The sequence below is a fragment of the Arachis duranensis genome, chromosome 9 (assembly GCF_000817695.3).
Source record: "Arachis duranensis cultivar V14167 chromosome 9, aradu.V14167.gnm2.J7QH, whole genome shotgun sequence".
Lineage (NCBI taxonomy): Eukaryota > Viridiplantae > Streptophyta > Magnoliopsida > Fabales > Fabaceae > Arachis > Arachis duranensis.
In genome coordinates, this window is record NC_029780.3 from 104376197 (window position 1) to 104385698 (window position 9502).

General features: G+C 37.6%; 1 protein-coding gene, 1 non-coding gene and 1 pseudogene across 3 annotated transcripts in view; 1 reads left to right on the forward strand and 2 right to left on the reverse strand.

Annotated features, from left to right (window-relative positions):
* Positions 1-8002, reverse strand: part of LOC127739702 (receptor-like protein EIX2) — an 18307-nt gene extending 10305 nt beyond the window's left edge. For both annotated transcript variants that reach the window (XM_052253750.1, XM_052253749.1), the window contains exon 1: positions 7725-8002. In XM_052253750.1, coding sequence (XP_052109710.1) covers positions 7725-7739 — 15 coding nt within the window. In that variant the 5' untranslated portion in view covers positions 7740-8002. The remainder of the gene's footprint in view (positions 1-7724) is intronic.
* Positions 1010-2019, reverse strand: LOC107466534 (uncharacterized). The gene is made up of 3 exons (XR_008002464.1): positions 1936-2019; positions 1609-1821; positions 1010-1522 (listed from the first exon to the last, which is right to left on the reverse strand). It is a non-coding gene; the product is annotated as an uncharacterized LOC107466534 (transcript).
* Positions 4659-6340, forward strand: LOC107466535 (fibrillin protein 5 homolog; annotated as a pseudogene).
* Positions 8003-9502: the final 1500 nt, after the last annotated feature.

Below are 9502 nucleotides of genomic sequence, written 5' to 3' on the forward strand. Positions count from 1 at the left end.
GAACCACCAGCGGCTGACGTGGTAGATGAGGGTGTGTCTGTGAGAGAGAGCACTTCAGGCTCACTGGGGCGCAAGTCTTTAAGAAGCACAAATCCTGAAGGTGCCAACTTAACTGGCACGTATCTGCTGTCCTGCATACATGTAAGGGTGCATGTATCTAAGACAATAATACAGTGTAGTCAACAAGATGTTATTATATAGGGCTAATTTTACAAGAGATGTAAAAACACAACAAGATGTTATTATATAGGGCTAATTTTACAAGAGATGTAAAAACACTGGAGTCGGTTTAATTCCAAAACATGTTTTCTGTTTACATTTCATGTTTCCAATACTAAAATTAAACCATGTAGTCATTCGGTGTTCCAATGTCAGGATTCTCAGTTTAAAAAACTACGAAAATGAAAAACATTATTTTCAGCTTTTAATTCAGCGAGTTCTAAAGAAGCCTTCATTTATAATAAAGACACCTGCCTGGCGTCTCCATCCTTTTCACTTGAAGACTTCCCCTTCCCAGTTCCCGAAGCAACTGATGCAGACTCGGATGAACTTTCAGCATTGGCCTTCTGTTCTTCAGCTTTCGTAGCCCTTGCTTTGGCCTTAGCTAATGTAGACAGAACAGCAGTGGAAAATTTCAAAGAGTGAAGATTTTACAGGTGGTTTACCTAACAGAAGTTCACCTATAAATTAAACTTTCTCATTTTATGTTTCATCGATTTAATTCAACAAGAACAACAGAAGCATTTTAGTTTCTTTGAGATTTCTGGTGAAACTAATATTCAGGAGAATTACCTAATAATTAAGCCATTTGATTTGATTTCCATTTTAGTTTCTTCACCAAAAATTATCTTTCAACAACATACGACACTTGATTTGATTTCCATTTTTTGCATTCAGCAACAATCCGTTACAAAACAATAACTAGTAATCCCTAATCACACTAAACCTGAAATCAATAAAGCTAAACAAAAATTTCTATAATGAATTGATTTCTATTTTAGCAGCAGCAAGAAAATTTCAACAAAAATTTCAGGAATTAATAAAAGGGCAACAGCACAAAATCAATTATTTGCTATAATCCATTCACATTTTCACATCCAACAAAAACTTCTGACATTTAATGTTGCAATTTATTAGCTGGCATAAGAGGTTCAATTTGTGGTTCAGAATTTGATTTCACTACTAGTGTTACCTGCAGTGGTATAGCATAGACTATTCTAGTCGTAGATTTTGCAACTGTACAAGAGACCCTTTTGAATTTTAGCATGAATAAGAATCAATAAGATTTTAGTTATATAAATCAAAAACTATTGAAACTTTCTGCACATTTCAGCCGAGTGTAACGATGACAAGTTATGATAAATATCTAAAAATTTAAATATTAAAAATTTATCAACCTCAAAGCAAAGTCTTATTGAAATCCAAGAATTTAACTAACATCTTAAACCATACTCTCATGAGTATATACAAGTACATGCTACTGCATCCCATTGAACTTCGAATAATGTCCTTGTTGTACAACCTGTTCTCCACATCACAAATAAATTTGAGAGAAATAAAAATGACTTCAGCGAATTATAATGTGATTTCAAATAGTTTAAGACTTACCAAAACACTAAGTTTCTCTCAATGCAATTATTCATTTCTTTAAATTTATACCTGTAATAGCCACTGATGACTTTCATACGGTGGGATGGGATTCTCATGGCCATTAATCAATCCTGAATCACCTAGCCCAGACTCTTGCTGCACAGGTACATTTACTTCTGTATTTGGCACTGCTAATGTCTCTTGAGAAGCCATAGGGTCCTTGGGAAGCTCCTATGAAAAATTAATACATGGAGTCAAAAATTCTATCAAGTATAACTACAACATAGAGGTCACCAGTTTATTTGAAATCAAATAACAACTAATGCAATATTGTATCTCACTGACCTCCTTGGTACCAAAGCTAGCTTGCGCGCCATTACCAGTCTTATCCCCCAAATTGTCACCGTCATTCCTCACAGGACATTTATTCTTTACATGACCAGCAATGTTGCATTTAGTGCACCTCCGTTTACCCCTCTTCTTTTTCCCCTTGGATGCTCCTTTTGTCTTGACCACCGAAGGGTCACCAACAAAGTTTGGCGTGGTAGAATTTGTTGTTTGTCTTTTCAAGTCAGATTTTTGTTCTAGTGTTTGGGTCCAACGATAGACTTCATTCATAGTGTCATGGAAAGAAGGACCATCTTGAGCTCCTAAGAATACCATCCACGTAGCTGCCACTGACAATGCGCCATAGCGCATTAAAAATTCTCTTTCTCTGTCTTGCGTAGTGCCTCCAGCAGATCTTTCATCCAGATACTTCTTGGCATCCTTCGACCATCTTCTCAAAAGAAGACTATCTGGCAACTTCTGTAAACCTACCCTTTTCATTGCACAAAACATGTGCCTGCAAGGAATGCCTTCACTACTCCACCGACTACATTCACACTTCATATGCTCAGTATTGCGATCGTAAAGTACGTTATAAATATGTTGTCTCCTGTCACATTCCTTAACTTTTAACACAACAGTGGTTGATATGTTTTTCTCATTTATTACATCTAATGCGACTACTCCTTGAATCTCCTTTTTTACTTCTCCAAGAATCTCCCTAGTGTAAAAATTGGCAGCAGAAAGCTCCAACGCTTCTAGCCCAGAAGTTAGAACGGGCTCCCCATACAGCGTCTTAAATTGAGAAACTAATTCATTGTTTCTATAGTCCCTAAGAGCATGTTCAAGATTTTTGACCAACTCTAGAAGACTTTGGCGAATGCCAATAAACCTCTTAATGAAGTTGTTTATCGCCTCACACCTTGATGTTGTTCTAAATCCAGCACAGAATTTATCCCTCAAGTAAGCGCTTGCCCAACTTTTCCTCTTCTCATATTCACTCAGAACCCATTCATTTTCCTCCAACCCATATTTTTTTTATCATATTCTCCCAATATTCTTCAAATTCTTCCGGATGCCATGGAGCATACAAACATCTTCTGAAGTCGTTGGAAAAATTTTTGTTTTTTATGTTTGCCGTTACATTCTTCTGAATGTGCCAACCACATAATCGGTGAGTTGCATCCGGGAAGATTTTTCGAATTGCTGCCTTCATTGCTTCGTCACCGTCTGTGACCACAACACTAGGAGACTTGTTCAGCATGACTTCTAGAAAGTTTTGCAACAACCACGTATATGTTGCAGTCCGTTCGTCCTCTACCAAGGCAAAACCAAATATACATGTTTGGCGGTGATGGTTACAACCTGAGAAGATTACCAAGGGCCTTCTGTACTTATTCTTCCGGTAGGTTGTATCGAATGCAAGCACATCTCCAAAGCACTGATAATCGGACCTACAAATGCCATCTGCCTAAAATAAATTTGCCAGCCGACCTTCATCAGTAGCACTGTACCTTGTCATGGCCATCGGGTCGACATCTGCTCTCCCAAGTAGATAGCTAATCGTCGCATTGGAATCCCCACCAATGAGCATTGCACGACGAGCTCTTTGAAAGTGATTATCTAGGTCCTTCTTTGTGAACCCGACATTGGCATAACCACTGGCTTGGCCTACCATTAGTCCCATTATTTTAGAGGTTGGAAGACCATGATCATGCATGGTATTCGCCTGAGCTTTTTGTGGCTCAGTCAACCCTCGGTGGTTTGGAATTAGGTGTACCAAGTATTGTGGGACAAGATCGTGGTTGTGCTTCTCGACTAATTTTTTAACCCTCCAAGTCGAAGTTTTAGTGTCAAGATACACCGCAAGCATGGCTTCACAACCAGTGCGAGTCAGCGCTCTATGCTCCCGCTTCCTACTCAAACTAGATATGTATTTCTCGGCTCTCTTTCCTTCCTTGCTGCAAAAAAACCTCCTTCTACGCTGTGTTCCATCTTTTCCACGTGTTGTATTACCTTTGCAAACTCCAAACCCGAGACACCTCACATAACGTACATACAAGTTATAAGCTGCATCTGATGTTTCAAAGGTCTGGTTTATAATATCATCGGCCGTCACAGACACACACTTACTACTGCTGCCACCGCAATCACAAGTGCAGTTAACATTTTCTTCCACACTAGTCATCATGGAATCGTCGACGTTGTCTTGTGAACTGAGTGGTTCCGAGTCAACATCCATTGCACTCTAATGATATAGTAATAAGTAATAACTCGTAACTATAGCTAGATATATATGAGCAAGTAGAAGAGTAAGGCATGGTATATATAGAAGTTAAGACTTAGGAGTTAGGAGGAGACATCACGAAGATTGGGTTACTATGTTGTATCAAATAATGTACACGTAGAAAGAGACAAGCAATTGAAGAGGTTTCTCTCTTACTTTAATTTCTAATTCACAATAAAAAAAATGGGTAAGCAAGAAGCGTGATACAGTTGGATACAGGCCATGAAAAAATATAGTAATGCATGCCTAATATATGCTATATGTATCACAATCATCGTAAAGTGATCATCAACATTATAATATATATCAATGTCTTGATGATATTATTAGTTATTACATTATGTTTCAGAATGTGTGGTCCAATTAAGCAAGCTATCATTGATAACTACATTTTATGAAATAAGAGAGACACCGTGCACTATTTTTAAATTTAATTTAGATCTATTACTTCCTATAATAACTTTACCTAAAGTTCATCAGCCAAATAATTAATAACTCAATATATATTACTAATTAATGAGTTCGGCAAGTGAGAGACCAAAGGATAAGGTATCTCGTGGACCACATAATGCTATATAATGATTCTGATTTCTGAACCACATGTCTCAAGAGCCTTATCCACAAACCGCAACCTTGCTCTAAATGCATGTTCACTGTTTCGATAGAGCAAAAATGATGGCACTAATAATAGGAACCACAGTCTTTATCAACAAAAACAAGATAGAGGCGCGTGCAGGGTCAGGCCATGATCATATCCTGTGCTTCATTTTCTGTCTCTTATAGTTAAATCTTCTTCAATGGCCGCTTGTCATGTGAGTCCTATGATTTTTAGAACCATGGATATAATGAAGCTTCAAATATTGGCTCCGCCTGAGAATCTTTCAAGGATGAACACCATGAGAATTGGTGACAGACCTCTCTGGTTTAGACCCTTCACCATAGTTAAAGTTGGGGAAATAAACTTTGGCTCAGGCTTGGTTAAGGATGACACACTTGCTGAGAAGAAAAGGGAGCTTTACCAGGCAGTGGAAGGTATCCCATTTCAACAATATTGAATCTACTTTTTCTTTTTCTTTTTCATTATAAGCTTTTAGCATTGTTTAACAATGCAATGCAGAAAGGGTATGTGATATGTTTGAAATCAAATGCAATAAAAAATATGTTTCAAGGAATCAACAGGAGGATTTTTGGACTCCCATCTGCCAAGAAATTTGAAATTGAGAGTTTGGTGCAGCAGCTAGAATCTCAGAATCCAACTCCAGAGCCAAGTCTAGAACTAGACAAGGTAACTTCAACTCTGCCTAAATTATCTGATATCTGATTGTGATTGCAATTTATGATCTATCCCTATCAATAATTTCTTTTACATGGAAGGTGGCTGGGTGCTGGAGGCTTGTTTATAGCACAATCACAATTCTGGAATCAAAGAGAACCAAGATAGGCCTCAGAGACTTTATCTCATTGGATGAGTTTTTTTCAAACCATTGACATAGCCAAGGTACAAACTACAGAATTTTGAGTAGAGAGATTGTATATAACTTTGACATTAGAAGATGCAAACTGTGTTTCCAGTATTTTATCTTTGTGACTTTTATCTACTGAGTTTGAGCATTGCTCATTTGATTCTAAAATGGAGAGCAAAGCAGTTAACGTGGTCGAGTTCAGTGCAAAGGAGTTGAGTTTGTTGTCAGGACAGCTTAGTATTGAGGCTTCTTTCAAGATTGCTTCAGCAACAGTTAAAGCTCTACCTTCTTGTTTGACCAATCTTAATTTATTTCTCTGTAATCTATAACTATTGCTGCTGAGTAACTACCTAATTGGATAATACTTGAAATTCACAGAGGGTTGACATTAACTTTGAAAGCTCCACCATTACTCTTGATCAGGTAATGCTATTAGATATTGCATTTTTTCTCTAGCCTAATTAATCGGATTTGAATATTTGTCTGATTGTTCCAAGTTTAAATTACTTTCTTCCTTGCATTCACAATTGATGCATGTATTCCGGAAAAACTATAATCTTCTGTTGGGCATCTTCAATCCATAGGGATGGTTGGAAATCACGTATCCTAAGATCATATCATGGACAAACTAAAGGGCTGTGAAACACGCTTGTTTTTCTCTCTCTTTTATTCTATCATTATTCTATCATTGATGAAAATTCTTGTTGTTTCTTATTTCAATCTTTCTCATATATATGTTGGTGACACCATGAGGATTGGAAGGGACAACAAGGGATTATATCTTTGTGCTGGAAAAAATTGAAGATAGAAGTCGTAATCCTCAAGGTTAAGTAGTATTTTATTTACGATAAATGTTGGGGTGACAATTTTTAAAAACTCATACTTTGACTCATCACTACATCATCATAAGATAGAGTGTGGAACTTGCTTTAATGGTGGATTCACTCTTCATCCATCCTTTAGTGAATGAATAAGGAGTTAAAGATGAGTTTAAAAAGGTTATGTCGTCTTAACATAACTCGATAGGTTTGAGTTAGACATGTATATTTTTATTAATCCATTTTTAAGTATTTTATCCCCTTTTTTTTCCTTGATAAAAACTAGGGGTGAAAATTTGTGATATGTTGATTATAACTACTGTTGCATTGCGAGTATTAGTACTCACTAATGGTAAAGTAATTTTACCAAATGTTTTTTTTTGTAGCTTATGCATATTAAAAGTTACTTTTATTTTGATTTACCAAACATAGCTAATACAAATCTTGAAAAATTAAAGTTTTATCAAATCGGGCCAAAACTGACTCATCTAGACATCTACTAGACAAGACTTGGTTGTTATAGTTTATTCATAGATTTTCTTTTTCCTGTGTTGTTTTTTTCCCTATATTTGAAGGCTTTTGAGTGTGGTTTATTATGATCTTTGCTTCATGCTTTGTTTAGTTATTTACTTTTTTATGCTTCAACTGCGTTTTGAATAAGTGGTCTCTGAGTAAAATCTTTTGGACAGCCTTGTACTCCCTACAAAGTTAAAATTTGGAGTCCACACTGCGGAACATTCCCTAACTTATACAGAGGTTTTGTGCAGGAAGAGGCGAAACACCAAGAACCAAAGGACAAGGTGGCAGCGATGGCGATGGTGAGGAGGCAAAGGATTTTGGAATGCAAAAAGGAAAACATGGAGAAGAAGCCCTTCATGGACATACAAACTGAGACCAAGAGATTCAAGCAAACAACACTTGATTTGATTTTTCATTTTAAGCATTCAGCAACAATCGTTACAAATCAGTAACAAGTAATCCCTAATCACACTAAACCTAAAATCAATAAATCTAAACAAAAATTTCAGTAATGATTTGATTTCTATTTTTAGCAGCAGCAAGAAAATTTCAACAAAAGCTTCAGGAATTAAAAAAAGAGCAACAGCACAAAATCAATTATTTGATTTTCCATTAACCCAGTCACAGTTTCACATTCAAAAATCAACAACGTCACATTCAAAAATCAACAACAGGGCATAAAAGGAAGAGAAGAACCGAAGTGAAGGCAGTGCCACTAACCTTCGACAACGACATGGACGGCGCCCGGCGAGACGACAGCGAGTGGCAACACAGCGGCGAGCTGCACCAAGTTCGAGAGAATCCAGAGAGGACGGGGACAGGGGAAGGAGGACGCCGAACTACGAGAGAGGAAGCAAAGGCGCCGACAGCACGGACGGCGGCGGCACCGCGGCAGAACAGTTGCAGGGAGAACTTAGGGTTTTGGTAGGGTGAGTTTGGAAGGTGCTATGGGTTCAGACTTCAGGTGATAGTGATATGTGTATGATTCACGTATTGGGGAAATGGGTGGGTGCTAGGGAAAATGGGCGGCTGTTAGGGGGAAGGGGTGGGTTTGGAAAGTGGATCAGACCTTTTTACAAGTTGGTTTTTGATTGAACCGGTTAGACCGGTCGGTCTGGCCGGATTTTAAATATTGAAATTGGTTTTATTTTGGTTAATTAAAAAATTAAAAAAAACCAATTCACTAAAAACGTCCAATAATATGATGACACGTAGGCGTCTTTATAAAAAGACATTTTCTGTAACTGTGTGGGAGCATTCCCCTTCATAAAAAATAACAAAAATTATAATAATACTTTAAATTAACAAAAAATTCTATAAAAAAAAGTTGAATAAAAATTTACCTCTAGTTGTGGTGGCACAGTGGTGGTGGTGCGGTGGTGAATAAAGTAGGGAGTAGAATTTATTTCAGTGAAATATGGTTTATGGTAAGAGATCAATTGATTAACTAATCACAACACAAGCGGATTAGAACCAATTTGATAATGTTTCTGGACTGAACGACCATAGAGGAAGTGGAATCAAGCTGTCATAATTTTTCTAAAATGGCACCTACATTTGATTGACCAACTTAGGAAGAAAATGTATGTGAAACGTCACATAATATTGCTATTTGATATGACATTATTTAGTGACTGATGGTGCACGAAATTGTGATCATCAATGGCGCCATCAACATGGTACGCTCAATTGCAATCTCAACTCTTTATCACAACTTCGCACAACTAACCAGCAAGTGCACTGGGTCGTCCAAGTAATAAACCTTACGCGAGTAAGGGTCGATCCCACAGAGATTGTTGGTATGAAGCAAGCTATGGTCATCTTGTAAATCTCAGTCAGGCAGATTCAAATGGTTATGAATGATTTATGAATAAAGCATAAAATAAAGATAGAGATACTTATGTAATTCATAAAATAAGGATAGAGATACTTATGTAATTCATTGGTGAGAATTTCAGATAAGCGTATGGAGATGCTCTGTCCCTTTCGTCTCTCTGCTTTCCCACTGTCTTCATCCAATCCTTCTTACTCCTTTCCATGGCAAGCTGTATGTTGGGCATCACCGTTGTCAATGGCTACAGTTCCGTCCTCTCAGTGAAAATATTCAACGCGCTCTGTCACAGCACGGCTATTCAGCTGTCGGTTCTCGATCATGTCGGAATAGAATCTAGTGATTCTTTTGCATCTATCACTAACGCCCCACAATCGCGAGTTTGAAGCTCGTCACAGTCATTCAATCCTTGAATCCTACTCAGAATACCACAGACAAGGTTTAGACCTTCCGGATTCTCTTGAATGCCGCCATCAATTCTAGCTTATACCACATCGGCCCCAGAGAGGGAACCAGAAGAACCAAGATGAAAATACAATAGCAAAAGGTCCTATTTGTAGAGAGCTAGTAGCCTAGGGTTTACAAGGATGAGTAAATGACATAAAAATCCACTTCCGGACCCACTTGGTGTGTGCTTGGGCTGAGCATTGAAGCATTTTCATGTAGA